Below are 23,617 nucleotides of genomic sequence, written 5' to 3' on the forward strand. Positions count from 1 at the left end.
CTCAGCATTTTGTTTCCTTTATGGCCTCAGTTCATTTCTACCTTGCATGCTCATTCATAACCAACTCCTGTATCATAAGCCTACTCTTTGGAAACTGCAATCAAGCACAGTGTAAGTGAGGATGCTCTGTCAATCCCCATAGTCTTGCATCAACAGAAAAACATCTATGGATACCCTTTCCTCAACCTTTGCTATTCTTCCCTCAGCTGCAACTGCCACGCACAAGACGGGGTGTGCAGCTTTCAGAAGATCCATCCAATTGGCAACCAAAACTGCCCGACTCACTGGTTTCAGTCCTATACAAACCACCTGCGCATGGGTACCCAAGGCCCAGGTTGCCCATGTCACAGCCCCCCTGCCAACCTGCTATGTGAGCCTGCTGTTCCTGGTGGCTGAGGGCCCTGCCTGTGGATGTTTTGGGTTTTGCTTAATCCAGGAAGGTAGCCTATGGCACCTTGAGTCCACTTGGAGGAGGAGGTTTGATACTCCAAAGGATAAGTAAGTGATGATGAAAACCCAGCACATACAGATGTGACAGATGAAGAACTGGAGATGGGCTTTGTTTTTAATAATCATTTAGAAAAGTGAGGCAGAGTGTCCTGAAAACTCTCATGCTCTTCTCGGTACCCAACACTTAATTCCCCTTGGTTGGCTCCTTTCTTTGTCTCCAGAGTCATACTGCTATATTTGGGGCATGCCCAAAGGCAACAAGCTAGGTAAAGCAGATACTTTACTGTCAATTTTCACTGACTTCATCGTAATATAGATGCAGGCTAATGTAAATTATTTATTAAATTTAAGTAAATTTGGGGCAACTTATATCTCATAATAATGAAACTTTACTTGTAATACTCCACTAATTTCAAGAGAAGGGTATCAGTGGGTTGCTTTGGATGCATTTCACAGTATCAAACAATTTTTTCATCCACTGTTTTTCTATTATTATGCTCGGTTAAGGAGCCTACTTGGTAGTGTACCCGGCATTTGTTCATTAACCTCCACTGCACTGGTGTAGGAATTAGAGGATACCTGCACCTCTTCTACAGCTTTCTTAATCAAAAAATGGAGTGAACAATTTAATATGAAGTTTTCAAAACTACTCCTAAAAGGGTAGTGGATGAAGCTGCTTTTGGCTATTTCTGTCCCCGGGATCACCTCCTCCGCGCAGGGCAGAATGACTCTGCCACTCTGAAACCATCTGGCATGAGACACTGCTAAGTACAAAGCTGAAGGGAAAGAGTGAGTTCAGGGGAGGCCCTGGGAATGAAGAAGGCTCCTAATCTGATTCATACCAGCTATAATTTGCTACTTGTCTACAACCAGCAAAACAGTTTATGGTTCTCTAATGCCAGACTCTCAGACTCCCTCAAAACACTCCTCTGCCAGTCTCTCTCCCTCAGTGAGGAGAGTCCTGTGCTAACACCACTGTCATTTTGAATTAGTGCTGACACTGAGCGTAAGAACCAACCATTCCTCTCCACATTGTATTGAAACAGGTAAAGGGAAAGAAGTGTTAAGGTCACTATATTTTTTAAGTACCTCTGCAGAAATAGCAAGACCAGGTCCCAAGTACTCAATAAATAAAGGCTTTAACTCTCAACAAATGATAAGAGAGAGAAAAGCTCACCTCAGAACAAGCTTTCATTTCACTAAAAAAGCAGAAAAAATTGCTAGCATTGACATTATGTGCTTCTTGTTTAATATAGCTCCTCTGATTAGTGAAAAAGTTTTACTCCTCTTTCCTAGCAAGAATTTTATCTTCTTTCTCCCACAGCTCTCTCACAGGGAATATGTTTGCTATTTGTTTACCTCCTTCAGATCCTGCACGACAGCTGTGAGCCTCTCATTTTCTGCCTGGACATTAGTGACCACAGCCCGGCTCTGTTTCAGTTCGTTCTGCATATCCAAAATCTTCCCCAGGTAGTAAGCTTCCTTTGATGCTGACTCCTGCAGAAGCGTTTCCTCCCGAGTCTCTCCATCCTCAGCAACCTTACGGTGGATGGAGAAGGACTGCCCAAACGCCTGCAGAGGATTTGGAAAGAGAAAGGACACAAAATGAAACGCACCGCTGCACTACTCAACTGAACTGGGAACATGATTCATTTTGCTTTGTGTACAAGAAAAGCTATTCAACAAGACTTTCAGAAGCAAAAACTACATGGTTCATGTAACAGGCTAGCAGCTCTCACTGACACTTGAAATAATTCAATTTAATAAGGAGAAAGAAAAACTTTAAATATTTTGCTAAAATATAGATATAATGTGCTAAAACTTGAAAAACATTACTGCTTGTTTTATGTTACCATTTTTTAGACAAATCCTATCAAGGAATAGACAGCTAAGCACTAATGAGACCATAAAAATTCATATTCTAATTTTCAGTCTAGAAAAAAATCCCCAAAATAATTTTCAAGAAAGAAAATGATAGTTTCATTAGCTTTCTAATACATTAGTGGTAAGAATATATCAATTACAAACAATACCTTTAAGAGAGAAAACCACCAAACAGCATTCAAACTTCTGGTACCACAAAAAGACACTAAAATGCGATCAATATATAAGAAAACATATCTATGTACAAAGAAATAAAAAACAGGAATTAATGAAGTTGATAAGCTACAGTTGGTGAGTGGGAACAGGGTAGAAAGGGTGAGGGAATGAAATGCTATACAACAGATCACGTTTCATAGGAGCGACACTTTTTGAGACTGTCTTATATCATTCTGACTCTTAGCACTACAGCATATAGTTTCACATTTTGTTGTTCAGTCCCTCAGTTGTGTCGACTCTTTGTGACCCCATGGACTGTAGCACGCCAGGCTTCCCTGTCCTTCACGATCTCCCAGAGTTTGCTCAAACTCATGTCCATTGAATCGATGATGCCATCCAACCATCTTGTCCTGTCATCCCCTTCTCATCCTGCCTTCTTTCCCAGCATCAGGGTCTTTTCCTGTGAGTCAGCTCTTTGCATCAGGTGGCCAAAGTATTGGAGCTTCAGCTTTAGCATCAGTCCTTCCAATGAATACTCAAGATTGATTTCCTTTAGGATTGACTGGTTGGATCTCCTTGCAGTCCAAGGGACTCCCAAGAGTCTTCTCTAAACCACAGTTCAAAAGCATCAATTCTTTGGTGCTCAGCTTTTCTTTATGGTGCAACTCTCACATCCATACATGACTACTGGAAAAATGATAGCTTTAACTAGATGGACCTTTGTTAGCAAAGTAATGCCTCTACTCTTTATAATGTTTCACGTACCTCCCAAATGAATAATAATTAGCATCAACCTCTATGTGTCCAGGGACCCAATGGAATACAAATAGTAACAAATGGACCCAGTTGTACTACAAATGAACAACATGACTACATTGAAAGGAGTTGAGAAAAAAGATCTAACCTGAGTAATTTTGGAAATTGGTATTTTTGCTATACATTGTAAAGCTAAAGACAAAACGAATTGTACCCAAACACTATAGTCTATTTAGTAAATTTGCTTCTCACGGGGATTATAGAGGCACAATTCTACAACTTCTTTACATGTATACTAGGTTTGAGGAAATAAGTAAACATATTATGGATAATGAAAGCCAAATTTCTCCCTGCTGGAGAAAGGCATTACAAATAAAGAAAGGGAGAAGGAAACTAGTGGTATTAAGTTGTAATTAGAAGTATCAGGATAGTCTTTAATAGGGAAGTAGTTCAATAGATGGAGACACAAAGGTGCTTATGTGTGGTTGTATACACAGATTGTCTAGCTCTGTCAGCAAACCTTGCAGCCAAATTTTGTTTCTAAATATCAATCCTCGATTAAAAGAACTAGGGCTCTTTGAAGAAATGACTGAGTCCCTGGCTGGAGCAAAAAGAACTTGGTGAAAGCTGTGGTGCCAAACAGTAATACAATGCTTTTAAAAAATGATGTGGATATGTCAAAGGAAACAAGAGTCTAACTAAAGAGTCTCCCAAATGGCCAAATCTGGGATAATTGGGGGGAACAAAATAGTTACAGTAGTGAATTATAATCCATAGAACAAAATCCATATTCATGAGTCTACATTGATGTAAAGCTGAATAAATAAGGGAAGACAGAACAGCTTTTCTTCACAGTAGAATTCTAATAATTTAATTCTAACAGAAATAAAATACATCAGCATTACTTGGCATATACTAAGTAATAATTATTGCAGGTAAAGATTATCAATGAAACACATGGAATATAAAATAATAGGCAAAAAATATGATGAGAAACAGGATATTTGCATAGCCTTAAAGCATTTTCTCCCAAGATATTTATTAATTCCAATGGGAAAAACAGTAACTTTGTAATGGAGTAACCCAGTAGATCTTAACTAAGTGACCAAAACTTAGTTCAGCAGCAACAAGACATCCTGACATTGTGTACCCTCTAATCAACACATGAGGCGGGCACAGGGTCATTTCTGTGATATTCTTGCCAAAAATGCATAAGCCAGTTTTTACCACAAGAAAGCATGAAGCAAATCAAAATGGAAACATTCTACAAAATAACTGGCCAGGACCCTTCAAAAGTATTAAGGTTAGGAAAAAGAGAGAAAGACTTCTCCAGACAAGATGAGACTAAGGAAACATAACAATTAAATGCAGTAGAGGAATCTGGATTGGAGCCTGCCCTGAAAAAAAGATATTAGTAGGACATTTGGCAAAATCAGAATACACTCTTAATACTGGCTAATAATATGTAGCAATGTCAATTTCTGGTCTCCATAGTTGTACTCTGGTTACATTAGGGTAGCTCAGACGGTAAAATATTTGCCTGCAGGTTCAGTCCCTGGGTTGGGAAGATCCCCTAGAGAAAGGAATGGCTACCCACTGCAGTATTATTGCCTGGAGAATTCCATGGACAGAGAAGCCTGGTGAGTTACAGTCCAAGGGGTTGCAAAGAGCCACGCATGACTGAAGTGACTCAGCACACACACACACACACACACACACACACACACACACACACATTTTAAAATTTCAAATGTTATTAAATGGTGCTTCTGGACTGTGTACAGATCATGAAGAAATAAGGCTGGAATTAACAGAGAAGGATACTCTTGGTGTTTAGCTTCTTCTGTCTCAGGACAGAAAGACATACTTTATTGGAGTAGCCAAGATTCTACATGTGATAATAAGCATATAGACTTATTAAGAGATGAAAAATTAACTTTGCAGGTGCCATTGACCTTGCTTTTCCATTGGTAATGTTCAGGTTCTGTGAGAGCAATTCTGAATTCATTATTCATTAAAAAGCCTTTGGAAAGATGTCTGGCAGCACATCTCTCCATGGTGACCTGGGGACATCTTCAGGAGACCCTCACCCTGGCAAAGGAACCTTAACTATTTCTTCTTCTTAGTTTAGTCACTAAGTCATGCCCAACTCTTTTGCTACCCCCATAGACTACACCCCACCAGGCTCCTCTGTCCATGGGATTTTCCAGGCAAGAATACTGGAGTGGATTGCCATTTTCTCTTCCAGTAGATCTTCCCGACTGAGGGATCGAACCTGGGTCTTCTGCATTGTCAGGTGGATTCTTTATCACTGAACCACCAGTGAAGCCTGACTATATACTTAAGTACTAGTAAAATTTAAAATTAGCATGAACTCTGTGTCAAGCACCTCAGCCTGCCTCTTTTTCCACAACTACTTCCTCACTTCTATGTAACAGAAAACTTCCACAGGCCATTTTCTTAACTCTGCCTGAGTAAAATCAATAGACTAAGGCAACCTATGGTTCTCACATTATTCTCAGCAAACAGGCAATGCTCCTTTGGTGGCTAAATTGACCCCTAAGATCTTAACAGCACGTGTACTCTGGATCCAGCACCAAAGGAAATAAAACATTTCAGTCATACACACAGACCAGATCTTCAAAATACAGTCAAGAATTGAAACTGAAAATACAAATTGATGAATTCATTTTTGACAAATTCATCTTTGATGAATCCTTAACTCATATTTATTATAGCTCAGAAACTTTAACTGAGCATTTTTATGAGGAATGTGCATTCACTAGGCCTGATTTAAAACCAGTGTAAGTATGGAAGGTTATCCAAGAACACTTATTATGGTGTAATTTTTTTTTTACTTGAAATATAAAAATAACACCAATCCAGCACAGGCTACAGATGTTCCATCATCTATATTTGCAAATTCTTTGTGAACTAACATGACTCAGAAAAATCTGCATTAAGGGAGAGTGAAGGAGAAAACACTCCTATTTTACCCAATTCCTAACTGTTGGTAACCGGAACTGGCCGTGAAAGCCAGCTGGCAAATATCGTGCAGCTAATTGTTGAAGCTGATTTACCAGGCCCTCCCTCCTCCACCACCATTCCAAGTAACTCCTGACAAAGTTGGACCCAAGAGAAGAGAGGCAATCTCTTATAAGACTATTGAAGCTGCATGCTTGGCAGAAATCACAAAACTAGCTTTGCTATTTATAGGCAAACCTAGGGCAGTCATGCTTCTAGTTATCTTTTGTTCAGATAGCAAATTCTTTTTAGGCACTGCAGTCATTTCATGGACGATCTTTATCTGAAATTCATTTGAGATAAACTGACATTTCTATACAATTTTAGAATGTACTAGGATTTCTCATCATATGTGTAGCTATAATTCCACAATTATCACCTTTAATATAGTGCATTGCAGTGTATCAGTTGATTTCAACTGTAGGGCAGTCAAATCCATTTAACTATATAATAAGTATACCTTGCTTTCTTATTCTACTCACATGACCTCTTAATCCATGAAAACTGGTATATTTTACCTTCATATTCAAGACAATATGTTAACTGTAAAGCAGAATTTTCATGCTTCTTGTCTTTCATAATATGAAAGACAAAGTTCAGCTAGTATATTTAATAATATCCTATCATCTCTCAAATATGATCCTTGTTTCAGGATTTTCATTCTTTTATCTTAAAAATTGTGACAAAATGGTACACTAGGTTATTCAAGGACATTAGACAAAATATTTTTACTTGAAATGCTAAAACTTGTTCATACATTTGTTTGTTCATTAAATAAGCATTTACAGGCATTGCTATAAATAGGCATTGCTTGAGGCGCTGAGGATTCAGCAATATTTTAGAAAAAAAATCTCTGCTATTGTGAGAATTCTAGTGGAACACAAATAAATAAATAAGTATGTGGTATAATGTTAGCAAAATTTAAAAAGAAAATAAAATCCAGGGTAAGAGCATAAAACAGCACTGCCAAATAGAACTTCCATCAATGATATATCTGTGTTGTCCAATATAGTAACCACTGTCCACGTGTGGCAAAAGAGCTCTTGAAATGTGGCAATATGACCGAAGAAATAAGTTTTTAATTTTATGTACTCTAACCCATTTTGGAGAAGGAAACAGCAACCCACTCTAATATTCTTATCTGGAGAATCCCATGGATGGGTCGCAAAGAGTCAGTCACGACTGAGCGATTTCACTCATTCAATCACAGTAATCCAAGTCTATGCCCCAAGCAGTAATGCTGAAGCTGAAGTTGAATCATTCTATGAAGACCTACAAGACCTTGTAGTACCAGCACCCAAAAAAGATATCCTATTCATCATAGGGGACTCTAATGAAAAAGTAGGAAGTCAAGAAATACCTGGAATAATAGGCAAATTTGGCCTTGGCATACAAAATGAAGCAGGGCAAGGGTAACAGAGTTTTGTACAGAGAACGCACTGGTCATAGCAAACACCCTCTTCCAACACGCTGGTCGTAGCAAACACCCTCTTCCACAACACAAGAGATGAGTCTACACTTTGACATCACTAGGTGATCAATACTGAAATCAGATTGATTATATTCTTTGTAGGCAAAGATGGAGAAGCTCTATACAGTCAACAAAAGACAAGACCCAGAGCTGGCTGTGGCTCAGATCATGAATTCCTTATTGCCAAATTCAGACTTAAATTGAAAAAAGTAGGGAAAACCACTATACCACTCAGATCAGATCAGTTCAGTCACTCAGTCGCGTTCCTACTCTTTGCGACTCCATGGACTGCAGCACACCAGGGCTCCCTGTCTATCACCAGCTCCTAGAGGTTACTCGAATTCATGTCTATTGAGTCAGTGATGCCATCCAACTATCTCATCCTCTGTCGTCCCCTTCTCCACCTGCCTTCAATCTTTCCCAGCATCAGGTCTTTTCAAATAAGTCAGTTCTTCGCATTAGGTGGCCAAATTACTGGAGGTTCAGCTTCAGCATCAGTCCTTCCAATGAATATTCAAGACTGATTTCCTTTAGGATGGACTGGTTAGATCTCCTTGCAGTCCGAGGGACTCTCAAGAGTCTTTTCCAACACCACAGTTCAAAAGCAACAATTCTTCAGCACTCAGCTTTTTTTTACAGTCCAACTCTCACGTCCATACATGACTACTAAAACCATAGCCTTGACTAGATGGGCCTTTGTCAGCAAAGTAATGTCTCTTTTTTTTATATATGCTGTCTAGGTTGGTCATAACTTTTCTTCCAAAGAGTAAGTGTCTTTTAATTTCGTTCAGGTATGACCTAAATCAAATCCCTTAAGGTTATACAGTGGAAGTGATTAATAGATTCAAGGGATTAGGTCTGGTAGACAGTGCCTGAAGAACTATGAACAGAGGCTCTTGACATTGTACAGGAGGCAGGGAGCGAGACCATCCCCAAGAAAAAGAAATGCAAAAAGGCAAAATAGTTGTCTGAGGAGGATTTACAAGAGCTGAGAAAAGAAGAGAAGCTAAAGGCAAAGAAGAAAAGGGAAGATATACCCATCTGAATGCAGAGTTCCAAAGAATAGCAAGGAGAGATAAAGCCTTCCTCAGTGATCAATGCAAAGAAATAGAGGAAAACAACAGAATGGGAAAGACTAGAGATCTCTTCAAGACAATTAGACATAACAGGGGAACATTTCATGCAAAGAGAGGCACAATAACGGACAGAAATGGTACGGACCCAACAGAAGCAGAATATATTAAGAAGAGGTGGCAAGAATACACAAAAGGACTGTACAAAAAAGATTTTCATGACTCAGATAACCACCATAGTGTGATCACTCATCAAGAGCCAGACATCCTGGAATGTGAAGTCAAGTGGGCCTTAGAAAGCATCACTACAAACAAAGCTAGCAGAGGTGATGGAATTCCAGTTGAGCTATTTCAAATCCTGAAAGATGGTGCTATGAAAGTGCTTCACTCAACATGCCAGCAAATTTGGAAAACTCAGCAGTGGTCACAGGACTGGAAAAGGTCAGTTTTCATTCCAATCGCAAAGAAAGGCAATGCCAAAGAATGCTCAAACTACCACACAGTTGCACTCATCTCACATACTAGCATAAGTAATGCTCAAAATTCCCCAAGCCAGGCTTCAACAGTACATGAACCATGACCTTCTGGATGTTCAAGCTGGTTTTAGAAAAGGCAGAGGAACCAGAGATCAAATTGCCAACATCTGTTGGATCATCAAAAAAGCAAGAGAGTTCCAGAGAAACATCTACCTCTTCTTTCTTAACTACACCAAAGCATTTGACTAGGTGGATCATAGGAAATAGATTATGACACATTCGCCTCAAAAGCTTCTGTATACCCTTCCTTGATCCCATCTCCCCTGCTGTACCCCAACCTCTCTTCAGGGAAGTAATACCCTATTTTGTAGTTACCATTTTCTTGCTTTTCTTTATACTTTACTATATATCTATGTACTTGGAAGCAACAAATAATTTAATATTGTTGTTGTTGTTCAGTTGCTCAGTCGTATCCAACTCTTTGAGACCCCATAGACTGCAGCACACCAGGCTTCCTTGTCCTTCACCATCTCACGGAGCTTGCTTAATCTCGTGTCCATAGCATTGGTGATGCCATCCAACCATCTCATTCTCTGTCATCCCCTTCTCCTCCTGCCTTCAATCTTTTCCAGCATCAGGGTCTTTTCCAGTGAGTCAGCTCTTCACATCAGGTAGCCAAAGTATTGGAGCTTCAGCTTCAGCATCAGTCCTCCCAGAGAATACTCAGGATTGATTTCCTTTAGATTAACTGGTTTGATCTCCTTTCTGTCCAAGGGACTCAAGAGTCTTCTCCAACACCCCACTTAAAAAGCATCAATTCTTTGATATTTAGCCTTCGGTATGATACAAGTCTCACATCCATACGTGACTCACTCCATAGCTGTGACTATATGGACATTTGTTGGCAAAGTAATGTCTCTGCTTTTAAAAATATTGTCTAAATTCCATATATATGTGCTAGTATACTGTATTGATGACTTTTTCTGGCTTACTTCACTCTGTATAATAGGCTCCAGTTTCATCCACCTCATTAGAACTAATTCAAATGTATTCTTTTTAATGGCTGAGTAATATTCCATTGTGTATATGTACCACAGCTTTCTTATCCATTTGTCTGCTAACGGACATCTAGGTTGCTTCCATGTCCTGGCTATTATAAACAGTGCTGCGATGAACACTGGGGTACATGTGTCTCTTTCAATTCTGGTTTCCTCAGTGTGTATGCCCAGCAGTGGGATTGGTGGGTCATAAAGCAGTTCTATTTCCAGTTTTTTAAGGAATCTCCACACTGTTCTCCATAGTGGCTGTACTACTTTGCATTTCCACCAACAGTGTAAGAGGGTTTCCTTTTCTCCATACCCTCTCCAGCATTTATTGCTTGTAGACTTTTGGATCGCAGCCATTCTGACTGGTGTGAAATGGTACCTCATTGTGGTTTTGGATTTGCATTTCTCTGATAATGAGTGATGTTGAACATCTTTTCATGTGTTTGTTAGCCATCTATATGTCTTCTTTGGAGAAATGTCTGTTTAGTTCTTTGGCCCACTTTTTGATTGGATCTTTTATTTTTTCTGGGATTGAGCTGCAGGAGTTGGTTGTGTATTTTTGAGGTTAATTCTTCCTCTGTTGCTTTGTTTGCTATTATTTTCTCCCAGTCCAGGTTTGATGCATGATACAAGGGTGCTCGGGGCTGGTGCACTGGGATGACCCAGAGGGATGGGATGGGGCGGGAGGTGGGAGGGGGGGTTCAGGATGGGGAACACATGTACACTCATGGTGGATTCAAGTCAATGTATGGCAAAACCAATACAATATTGCAAAGTAAAATAAATAAATTAATTAAAAAAATAAAAATAAGAAAATCAGTTTATATAAATGAGTTTTGGGATACTCCAATGCTTGGAGGTCCATTAGATTTGAAATAAGATGTTCATGAACTATATAACTGTATTAATCTTTAATCCACAATAAATCAAGGAAGAAACAAGATTGTCATTGCATAAAAATAAATAAATAAATAAATAAAATATTGTCTAGGTTTGTCATAGCTTTGCTTCCAAGGAGCAAGTGTCTTTTAATTTCATGACTGCAGTCACCATCTGCAGTGATTCTGGAGTTCAAGAAAATAAAGTCTCTCACTGTTTCCATTGTTTCCCCATCTATTTGCCATGAAGTGATGGGACTAGATGCCATGATCCTAGTGTTTTGAATGTTGAATTTAAAGCCAGCTTTTTCAGTCTCATCTTTCACTTTCATCAGGAGGCTCTTTAGTTCCTCTTCACTTTCTGCCAGAAGTATGGTGTCATCTGCATATCTGAGGTTACTGATATTTCTCCCAGAAATCTTGATTCTAGCTTGTGCTTCATCCAGCCCAGCATTTCACGATATACTCTGCATATAAGTTAAATAAGCAGAGTGACGTACTCCCTTCCCAATTTTGATCCAGTCCATTGTTCCATGTCCAGTTCTAACTGTTGCTTCTGGACCTGCATACAGGTTTCTCTGGAGGCAGGTAAGGTGGGCTGGTATTCCCATCTCTAAGAATTTTCCACAGATTGTTGTGATCTACACAGTCAAAGGTTGTAGCATAGTCAATGAAGCAGAATTAGATGTTTTCCTGGAATTCTCTTGCTTTTTTGATGATCCAATGGATGTTGGCAATTTGACCTCTGGTTCCTCTGCCTTTTCTAAATCCAGTTTGAACATCTGGAAGTTCTCAGTTCACGTACTGTTGAAGCCTGGCTTGGAGAATTTTGAGCATTACTTTGCTAGCATGTGAAATGAGTACAGTTCTGTGGTAGTTTGAACATTCTTTGGCATTGCTTTTCTTTAGGATTGGAATGAAAACTGACCTTTTCCAGTCCTGTGACCACTGCTGAGTTTTCCAAATTTGCTGGCATGTTGAGTGAAGCACTTTCATAGCACCATCTTTTAGGATATGAAATAGCTCAACTGGAATTCCATCACCTCTGCTAGCTTTGTTTGTAGTGATGCTTTCTAAGGCCCACTTGACTTCACACTCCAAGACGTCTGAGTCTAGATGAGTGATCACACCATCTTGCTTATCTGGGTCATTGAGATATTTTTGTATAGTTCTTCTTTGTATTCTTGCCACATCTTCTTAATATTTAATATCATTTTCTTTTAAAATTTGCATAATGGAATCATTCCACAGGCATTCTTTTGCAATTTGCTTTTTAAACTCAACTTTCAATTTCTAATATTTAACCATTTTGATAAATGTAGCTATTATTGATCTATTTTCATTGTTATATTATTCTGAATAAGTATATACCTCATTTTAATATTCCATTCTCCTAATCCTAACAATGGATGATTGGATCCATTGCATCCAGTTATTTTGCTATCATAACCATGTGCATATCTCCGTGGTTAGTACGTATCAAAATACATTTTGGGAAGGAACTGTTTTATTTCCAATCATTGGTGGACTAACACTTTTGCAAAATACAATAAAAATGTACTACTGTAACCATGTATCTATGACATGACCCAACCATGTCCATATAGATTTGTACACAAATGTGCACACCTTTATATGTAATAGACAAAAACTGAAATGCCCACCAACAGATGAATGAACAAAGAAATTGCAGTATATCCATAAAATGGAATATTACTCAGAAGTTAAAATGAATGAACTATTGATACATGCAACATGGTTGAATTGTAAAATAATTATGCTGAGCAGAATAGGTCAGACAAATCTTAACTACAGTGACAGAAAGCAGATGAACGGTTGCCCTGGAGAGGGGTGTGGGTGGCGGAGAGCTGGGGGAGCTTAAGGAAGCAGCGAAGCAGTGTGGAAAGGAAAAAGGAAGGATTATGATGGTACACAAAAACATTTTAAAGCCTAATGGATATATTCATTATCTTGTCTGTGATGATGATTTCACAAATGTATACATTCCCTGGTGGCTCAGAGGTTAAAGAGTCTGCCTCCAATGTGGGAAACCCAGGTTTGATCCCTGGGTCGGGAAGATCCCCTGGAGAAGGAAATGGCAACCCACTCCAGTATTCTTGCCTGGAGAATCCCATGGACAGAGGAGCTGGGTAGGCTACAGTCAACGGGGTCACAAAGAGTTGGAGACGACTGACTGACTTCACTTTCACTTTCATACATATGTCAAAATTCATCCAGTTGTACACTTTAAGTATGTGCAGTTTGTTGTATGTCAATTATACTTTAATAAAACTATATAAATAATAAATTACTAGAAAAATATTAGAAGAAAAGCACAGAATGTAAGCCCCAATGATTTTTTTAAAGACTTCCTTTAGAGTGGTTTTGGTTCACAGCAAAATTGAGAGGAAAGTACAGAGATTTCCCAAATACTCCCTGCCCTCCGACATGCATAGCCTCCCCAGCCAGAGAGCTACTTTCATTACAATTCAAGAACCTACACTAACACGTCATAATCACCCAAAGTCTACCGTTTACATTAGGGTTCACTCTTGGTGGTGTATATTCTGTGGATTCAGACACAGCCGTAATGACATGTATCTACCATTATAGTATCATACAGAGTAGTTTCACTGCCCTAAAAACTCTTTGCTCTATCTGTTCTGCTATACTCTCCAATTCCTGCCAATTACTGACTTATTCACAGTCCTAGAATTTTGCCTTTTTCTGAACGTCATATACTTGGAATCATATGGTATGAGGTCTTCTCAGATTGGCTTCTATCATTTAGTAACATGCATTTAAGTCTCCTCTATGTCTTTTCTTGGCTTATCTCTCATTTACTTTTAGCCCTGAATAATATTGCATTGTCTGGATGTATCACAGTTTAGTTGTCCATTCACCTTACTGAAGGACATCCTTGGTTGCTTGCAAGTTTTGACAATTACGAACAAAGCTGCTATAAACATATGTGAGCAGGTTTCTATGTAGATATAAATATTCAACTTCTTTGGGGAAAGCCAAGGATTATGATTAGTAGATAGTATGGTAAAAGTATGTTAACTTTTGTAAAACACCACCAAACTGTCTTCCAAAATACCTGCACCATTTGGCTGCAATGAGTGAGTTCATGTTGTCCAACTATCCATTCTTTTTATTATTATTGTTTTATTATTAGATTTAACAGTCAGGAAATTACATTTCAATAAATTTAACCAGAACAAATGTAACATAGGGATAAAAAAAGATGACAAAATCTGTACCATTATTCACTGAAGATGTGATTAATACAAACTACACCTTGACAAAGACCTGTAGAAAATCACGTGCAAAACAGCACTGGTCCCCAGATATACTTTGAATAGTGTTATCTTTAGCCACATGTGTATGAGTTTCCCTAGCAGTGCTTCTCAGTTCTAGGGGCCATTGGAATCACCTGGGAAGTTTTTCAAAAACAAAGACACACAGACTCCAACCCCAAATATTCTCAGTTAACTAATTTGGGATAGAGATTCTCAAACATTCTTGGTTCAAGATACACTTGGTGTTTCAAAACTTTTTTTAAATGGCACCCCAGGACAAAAGAAATACCAAACCAGTCCATTTACTAAATAGTTCCAAACAACTTACTAAGTCTTCATCTCCAAATGAGGCACTGTGTGTGTTAGCAGCTCAGTTGTGTCTGACTCTTTTCAACCCATGGACTGTAGCCCCCCAGAATCCTCTGCCCATGGAATTTCCCAGGCAAGAATACTGGAGTGGGTTGCCATTTCCTTCTCCAAAATGATGCAAAAGCTGTCTGAAAAACTAATGTGCAAAAACTGAAAGAAAAAATATTTTAGTTTCATTCTTAAAAAACCACAATTGCTTAGGAATGGTATACGTGTACCTGTTCGGCTCTGTACAACTTCTCAAACCCTGGAATCAGAGTGGACTAAGCCATCTTTATTTCCTGTTCCACAGTGATTTTCCTATGGTTTTCCTATCTGCTTTTTATTTAAGCAACCACTGAAAGATCTAGTTTTGCAAAATACTGCATAGTAGAAAAGAATGGAGCAAGTCTAACAAGGAAACTGACCTGAACCATCTTGAGTTAGTAGTTCATACAGTGTCCAGCAGAGTACCACAGTATTCTCTTGAACATGTAAAATACCCCACAGTCCTCTGTGAGTTTGTGGTAGTGCCCCTGGGCACCTACAGACACAATCTGGTAACTACACGTCTGGGGTAATGTCCAGCCAAACTATTTCTGATCAGCTCATTTTTAGATTCTAACACAAGGGTTGACCCTGATGATCAGAAAAGACCGTGATGCTGGGAAAGATTGAAGGCAGGAGCAGAAGGGTACGACAGAGGGCAAGATGGTTGGATGGCATCACTGACTCAATGGCCATGAGTTTGAGCAAGCTCTGAGAGATGGTGAAGGCCTGGCGTGTTGTAGTACATGGGGTCGCAAAGAGTTGGACATGACTAGCGACTGAAAAACAGCGTTCTTAGATTCTAACATAAGGGTTGAGAATCACTATTCTAGAGTGTGGGCTAGGAGCTAAATGACCAGCCTATAGATCACACACAGCTTCAAAGGGGCTGCCCTGATTCACATTGCCACCAGCGTCCTATTGTTTCATGTTCTTACTGTTGACTTTTCGACTTTAAAGTTTTTCCCGCTCTGGGGAGTGTGACATAGTGTGACATCTGGTGGTTTTAATTTGAAAGTGAAGTGAAAGTGAAGTCGCTCAGTCATGTGCTCTTTGTGGCCCCATGGACTGTAGCCCACCAGGCTCCTCTGTCCATGGGATTTTCCAGGCAAGAGTACTGGAGTGGGTTGCCATTTCCTTCTCCTAATTTCTAATGAAACTAAAGTACTTAGTATTTGGTATAAAGTATATACTTTATTTAGTATAAAGTATTTCATATTTTATTGACCATTCACATTTCCACTTCTGCATAATTTCTATTCAAGGCTTTTTTCAATTTTCAATAGAGTGCTTTTTATCATATTTAATTATTTGTCAGCCATATGCAAAACAAATATCTCTCCCCAGAATTTATGGCTCGATTTTTCACCCATATCGCAGCATCTTTTGATGAAATCATTATCTGAAGGACAGTTTCCTGTATCTTTATAATTTTTCAGTTACATGGGTGTCAAATACTTTCTGACAGTTCACGGTTTCTACCTCTCCCAGCTCTTTTTAGTGATGTCTTTTAATGAAGTAATATCCTTGATTTTAAAGTAGTCCAATGACCAATCTTGCTTTCTGGCTAGCACTTTTCCATCTCATTTAATAACTTTCCATCTTCCAAAGTCAAAAAGCTATTCTATATTTCTGCTTACAAAACTTCTATGCAGAGTACATTATGCAAAATGCTGGGCTGGATGAATCACAAGCTAGAAGCAAGATTGCTGGAAGAAATATCAATAGTCCCAGATATGCAGATGATACCCCTGTAATGGAAGAAAAGTGAAGAGGAACTAAAAAGCCTCTTGATGAAGGAGAAAGAGGAGAGTGAAAAAGCTGGCTTCAAACTCAACATTCAAAAAACCAAGATCATGGCATCCTGTCCCATTATTTCATGGCAAATAGATGGGGAAACAGTGGAAGAGTGACAGGCTATTTTCTTGGGCTCCAAAATCACTTTGGACAATGACTGCAGCCACAAAATTAAAAGATGATTGCTCCTTGGAAGGAAAGCTATGACAAACCCAGACAGCATATTCAAAAGCAGAGACATCACTTTGCCAACAAAGATCCATATAGCAAAACTATGGTTTTTCCAGTAGTCATGTATGGATGTAAGAGTTGGACCATAATGAAGGCTGCTGCTGAAGAATTGAGGCTTTCGAACTGTGGTGCAGGAGAAGACTCTTAAGGGTCCCTTGGACAGAAAAGAGATCAAACCAGTCAATCTTAAAGGAAATAAATCCAAAATATTCATTGGAAGGACTGATGCTGAAGCTGAAGCTCCAATACTCTGTCCACCTGACGTGAAGAATGACTCACTAGAAGAGATGCTGATGCTGGGAAAGATTAAGTGCAAGAGAACGAGGGGACGACAGAGCATGAGATGGCTGGATGGCATCACCGACTCAATGGACATGAGTTTGAGGGAACTCCAGGAGTTGGTGATGGACAGGGAGGCCTGGCGTGCTGCGATTCATGGGGTTGCAAAGAGTCAGACACGACTGAGCAACTGAACTGAACTGAACTGACTTTAGGGTTTATATGGTACCTCTGTTTTCTCATCTGCAATATTATAATATCCCATTTACTTTAGGAAAGAGCTTTTGAAAAGTACAATACTGTGTTTCCTGAGGAAAGGCTCATCAACTTTTTTCCTTGCCAGCATTTTCAGTATAAAATAATTCAAACATACAGACAAGTAGAAACAACTGTGGCATGAACACCACTCTGTATATTACACCTAATTTCTATCATTTCCATCACATTCTTCATACTTTAAACCATCTTATTTTTTTGATACATCTGTTGCAGACTTCAGTATCCTTTATCTTCAAACATTTCAGCATGTACATCCATTAACTAGAGTTCAAAGTTTATTCATTGTTCTTTTATTGAGGTGACATTTATATTCAATGAAATACACAAATCTTAAACAGGACAATTCTGAGTTTTGACAAATGTATACACCTGCAAAATTTGAACCCCTGTTGAGAGGTTACCATAACCCCAGAAAAAACTCTCTCCTATTCCTTCCTAGGCATGCACCATCCACACTGTTCAGAATTTTTCACTCTAGTCTTACCTGTCCTAGAATTCCATCTAAATAAAATCATACTGTGTGTCCTGTATATGTATGTGAAAGACTTATTTTGCTTTAAATGTATTTTAGACTGATTCATATGTTCACGTAAATAAGTAGGTTGTTACTTTTTACTGCTGAGTAGTATTCCATTTAGAAATACTATTCTGTTGAACACTTGTTTCAGTGTTGGCTCTATACATAAAGGTGCATTGAATGTTGCTGTTTTTCTGTCATTCAATCATGTCTGACTCTTTGCAACCCCAAGCAGTTTGGCAAGCTAGACTTCTCTGTCCTTCACCATCTGGAGGAGCTTGCTCAAACTCATGTCCATTGAGTCGGTGATACCATCCAACCATCTCACCCTCTGTTGTCCCGTTCTCTTCCTGCCTTCTATCTTTCCCAGCATCAGGGTCTTTTCCAATGAGTCAGCTCTTCACAACATGTGGCCAACATATTGGAGCTTGAGCATCAGTACTTCCAATGAATATTCAGGGTTGAGTTACTTTAGGATCAATTGATTTGATCTCCTTGCAATCCAAGGGACTCTCAAGAGGCTTCTCCAACACCCCACTTCAAAAGCATCAATTCTTTGGCACTCAGCCTTTTTTATGGTACAACTCGCACATCCATAAATGACTTCTGGAAAAACATGGCTTTAACTACTCAGACCTTTGTTGGCAAAGTAATGTCTCTGGTTTTTAATATGTTGTCTAGTTTTTTCATAGTTTTTCTTCCAAGGAGCAGGCGCCTTTTAATTTCATGGCTATAGTCACCACCTGCAGTGATTTTGGAGCCCAAGAAAATAAAGTCCATCACTGTTTCCATCGTTTCTCCATCTATTTGCCATGATGGGTGCTATGAATATATGTGTTCAAAAGAAGAAGGGGTAGATTGTACCAACTAAACTTTATACATTAAGTTATTTAAACCTTGAAATATCTCCATCAAACTGGATGTCTCTTCTAAAGTACACTACTGGCAATGAAAACAACATGTTTCCTAGAAAAGGACTGAATCCACATTGACTCCACTGACACACTGAAATTTAGTCAGTGAATACATAAAACCCAGAGGTTTTCCCTTTATGTAAGTGATATAATGACCACTTCCTATATGATCAATGCAAAGACATAGAGGAAAACAATCGGATGGGAAAGACTAGAGATCTCTTCAAGAAAATTAGAGATAACAAGAGAACATTTCATGCAAAGATGGGCACAATGAAGGACAGAAGTGTATGGACCTAACAGAAGCAGATTATTAAGAAGAGGTAGAAAGAATACAAAGAACTATATAAAAGAGATCTTAATGACCCAGATAACCATGGTGGTGTGATCACACACCTAGAACCAGACATCCTGGAGTGCAAAGTCAAGTGGGCCTTAGGAAGCATCACTATGAACAAAGCTAGTGGAGGTGATGGAATTCCAGCTGAGCTATTTCAAATCCTAAAAGATGGTGCTATGAAAGTGCTGCACTCAATATGCCAGCACATTTGGAAAACTCAGCAGTGGTCACAGGACTGGAAAAGGTGAGTTTCATTCCAATCCCAAAGAAAGGCAATGCCAAAGAATGTTCAAACTACCGCAAATTATATTCATCTCACACACTAACAAATTAATGTTCAAAATTCTCCAAGCTAGGCTTCAACAGTACACGAACTGAGAACTTCCAGATGTTCAAACTGGATTTAGAAAAGGCAGAAGAAGCAGAGATCAAACTGCCAACATCTATTGGATCATAGAAAAAGCAAGAGAATTCCAAAAGACTATCTACTTCTGCTTCATTGACTATGCCAAAGCCTTTGGCTGTGTGGATCACTACAAACTGGAAAATTCTTAAAGAGATGGGCATATCAGACCACCTTACCTGCCCCCTCAGAAACCTGTATGCAGGTCAAGAAGTAACAGTTAGAACCAGACAGGGAACAAAGGACTGGGTCAAACTGGGAAAGAAGTATATCAAGGCTGTATTTTGTCACCCTGCTTATTTTACTTATATGCAAATTATATCATGTGAAATGCCAGGCTGGATGAAGCACAAGCTGGAATCAAGATCACCAGGAGAAATATCAATATCCTCAGCTATGCAGACGACACAACCCTTATAGCAGAAAGTGAAGAGGGACTGAAAAGACTCTTAAAGAAGATGAAAGAGAGTAAGAAATGGCTTAAAACTCAACATTCAAAAAATGAAGATCATGGCATCCAGTCTTATCACTTCATGACAAATAGATGGGGAAACAATGGAAACAGAGAAAGACTTCATTTTCTTGGGCTCCAAAATTACTGCAGACGGTGACTGCAGCCATGAAATTAAAAGACACTTGCTCCTTGGAAGAAAAGCTATGACAAACCTAGAAAGCATGTTAAAAGCAGAGACATTAGTCTGTCAACAAATGTTTGGATAATCAAAGCTATAGTTTTTCCAGGAGTCATGTATGGATGCGAGAGTTGTACCATAAAGAAGGCTGAGTGTCAAAGAATTGATGCTTTTGAACTGTGCTGTTGGAGAAGACTCTTGAGAGTCCCTTGAACTGCAAGGAGATCAAACCAGTCAATCCTAAAGGAAATCAATCCTGAATATTCATTGGAAGTACTGATGCTGAAGCTCCAATAGTTTGGCCACCTGATACAAAGAGCCCACTCATTAGAAAAGACCCTAATGCTAGAAAATTAAAGGCAGGAGGAGAAGGGATAACAAAGGACAAGATGGTTCGATGGCATCACTGACTCAATGGACAAGAGTTTGAGGAAGCTCTGGGAGATGGTGAAGGATAGGGGAATCTGGTGTGCTTCAGTCCATGGGGTCGCAAAGAGTCAGACACGACTGAGCGACTGAACAACGAAGTGATATATGTAAGTATTAAAATATAGTTAATACAAAAATCAGAAAAAGAAAATTTACCACTTGTGTCCCCATCCTTACAATACAGGCAAATTGAGGACCTTCAAATCTTAGACAACCATTGCTTACCAGGCCCCTGGATATCCTGAACACTTCTGACTTATCAGGGTTTGGGCCTCAAATTAGCATCTGGTCTTCTATCCTTGAATACTTGGCTCTACCAAAAAGACTATATTTGCCCAGGCCGGCAGTCCCAAATGTTCCCACTCCCTTAGCTCTCCTGAGGTTTCTAGTTTTTCTTTTTGTTGCTAGAATGAGATAAACTATAAGAAATCTTGGGATCAAAAGTATGGGACAACCACTGTACCCTAATTGTTGTTTCTGATCGATGTTATTTCTGATAGTTCACTTCACTGCCTTTGGATAGGTTGGAATCTAGTCTCTTTCTACAAGAGCTACTATTCAAACTACAGAGACATTAATTATCAGCATAAGGAAAAATATATGTGCTCAGCAAGCAATGCCAAAAGAGATTGCTAAGCAGAATACGTCTGCCCAGAAGCAAAACTCAAATGTTCACATTTTGTGAGAAAAATAGCCCAGAAAGAAATTCTTCAATTTTTCTTATAGATTCTTTTTTTTTTAACAAAACATGTATAAAAAATGAGTAAATTGTTTTTCTGTGTCTTTACATTTAAATGTAGATAAAAGGCAATTACTTCCTAAGCCATCATAAATTATATTCTGGGTTCACAAGTATAACAATAACAAATTTCATATTCCTTTTGCCAATTAAAAATCATATCTATCTCCAGTGAAAAAAAATTTTTTCTGCTAACTTTTCCTCCCTTCTCTTTCTTGCTTTCTACCACCCTTCCTTCCAGCAAACACTTTTTGAGTGCCTATGCTAGCAACAGCAGCAGCAGCATGCTATTTACGCAGAAAATGTCTGAAACGTCAAGACCTCATTACACTGTATGAAGAAATTTGGTGGTTTTACTTATATGCAAGTTCATCCCTTTAGAAGATATCATGTGAAGCCATTCATACAATTCAGCTCAAGAAAATGAACTGAAATCAGCTCAGGCAGTGACCTCACTATAATCCCTCTAAATAAAAGGGATTCCCCAAGGAAATTATTTCAGTTCAGGGCTCAGAAAAGGAAAGCTTTGTTTCAGGAGAAAGAACTATATAAGGAAGGTCTTCACTCAGGAAGAGGGTTATTTGACACTATTCCAGGAGAATAAATACAGTAGGCTTTTTTGAAACCTAAAGAAGAATGAGTGAACATTTCTGATCTTGCAAAAAGCAGTATTGACCTGGAGTTATCAATATGAACTGAATTTTCTTATAATTTAGTTGTGACTAGGAATGTAAAGAGAAGGTAATGGTACCCCACTCCAGTACTCTTGCCTGGAAAATCCCATGGACAGAGGAGCCTGGTGGGCTGCAGTCCACGGGGTCACTAAGAGTTGGACATGACTGAGCGACTTCACTTTCACTTTTCACTTTCATGCATTGGAGAAGGAAATGGCAACCCATTCCCGTGTTCTTGCCTGGAGAATCCCAGGGACGGGGGAGCCTGGTGGCTGCCGTCTATGGGGCCGCACAGAGTCGGACACGACTGAAGTGACTTAACAGCAGCAGGAATGTAAAAGAATAGATAAGTGACCTTTATTTCTAATCTCAACCTGCAAGCAAGACTGGAAAAATACATAATTTAAGAAACTGTCTCCAACCTGGATGGAAGGGCCTTTTTATCAGGTGGCACTAGGGGTAAAGAACCCACCTGTCAATGCAGGATATGCTAGAGATGCAGGTTTGATCCCTGGATTGGGAAGATCCTCTGGAGGAGGAAATGGCAACCCACTGCAGTATTCTTGCCTGGAGAATCCACTGGACAATGGAGCCTGGCAGGCTATCGTTCATAGGGTTGCAAGAGTTGGACATGACTGAAGCAACTTAGCAGCAGCAAGAAAAGAAAAACGTTTCTCAGACATGTTTCCTTTACTCTGTACATGGGCACTTAGGACTTACTGGTTACCGAAGTGAATGAAACATAAGCTTGGCGTGTGTCTTCTCCTGACAAGAAGCAATGTGATCTTTCAGTTGAAGGTTTTAAAATTGCCTCAGTTTATTAAAGACTTTAAATATAAGATATGATACCACAAAACTATGAGAAGAGAACATGCAGGCAAAACATTCTCTAATGTAAATCAGATCAATGTTTTCTGAGGTGAGTCTCGTAAGGCAGTAGGAAAAAAAAGGAAAAATAACAAGTAATCTCAAAAGAGACTGCCAAGCAGAATATGTCTGTTCAGAAGCAAAACTTAAATGTACACATTTTAGGAGAATAATAACCAGAAATTATTCAACTTTTCTTATAAATTCTGTTTTTTTGAACAAAACGCGTATAAAATATAGGTAAATCTGTTTTTCTGGGACCAAATGAAACAAAAGCTTTGCTGTACAAATGGAAACCATAAAAAAACTGAAAAGTCAACCTACGGACTGGGAGAAAATATTTGCAAATAATGAGACTGACAAGGACTGAATTTCCAAATATACAAATAGCTCATACAACTCGGTAACAAAAAATATCAACACAATTAAAAATAGGCAGAAGGTCTACACAGACATTTCTTCAAAGTAAACATACAGATGGCCAAAAAGCACACGAAAAGATGCTCAACATCACTAATTACTAGAGAAATGCAAATCAGTGCTGCAGTGAGGAACCATCAAACTCTGGTCAGAATGGCCATTGTTAAAAAGTCTATGAATAACA

At 38.9% G+C, this 23,617-nt stretch overlaps 1 protein-coding gene across 4 annotated transcripts in view; it reads right to left on the minus strand.

Annotated features, from left to right (window-relative positions):
- The window catches only part of BICD1 (BICD cargo adaptor 1), a 253,448-nt gene that overhangs the window by 139,387 nt on the left and 90,444 nt on the right, over positions 1-23,617 (minus strand). For all 4 annotated transcript variants that reach the window (XM_069585375.1, XM_069585373.1, XM_069585376.1 and 1 more), the window contains exon 2: positions 1,810-2,022. In XM_069585375.1, the coding sequence (XP_069441476.1) occupies positions 1,810-2,022 (213 nt within the window). The remainder of the gene's footprint in view (positions 1-1,809; positions 2,023-23,617) is intronic.

This window comes from Ovis canadensis, chromosome 3, assembly GCF_042477335.2.
Source record: "Ovis canadensis isolate MfBH-ARS-UI-01 breed Bighorn chromosome 3, ARS-UI_OviCan_v2, whole genome shotgun sequence".
Classification (NCBI taxonomy): Eukaryota; Metazoa; Chordata; class Mammalia; order Artiodactyla; family Bovidae; genus Ovis; species Ovis canadensis.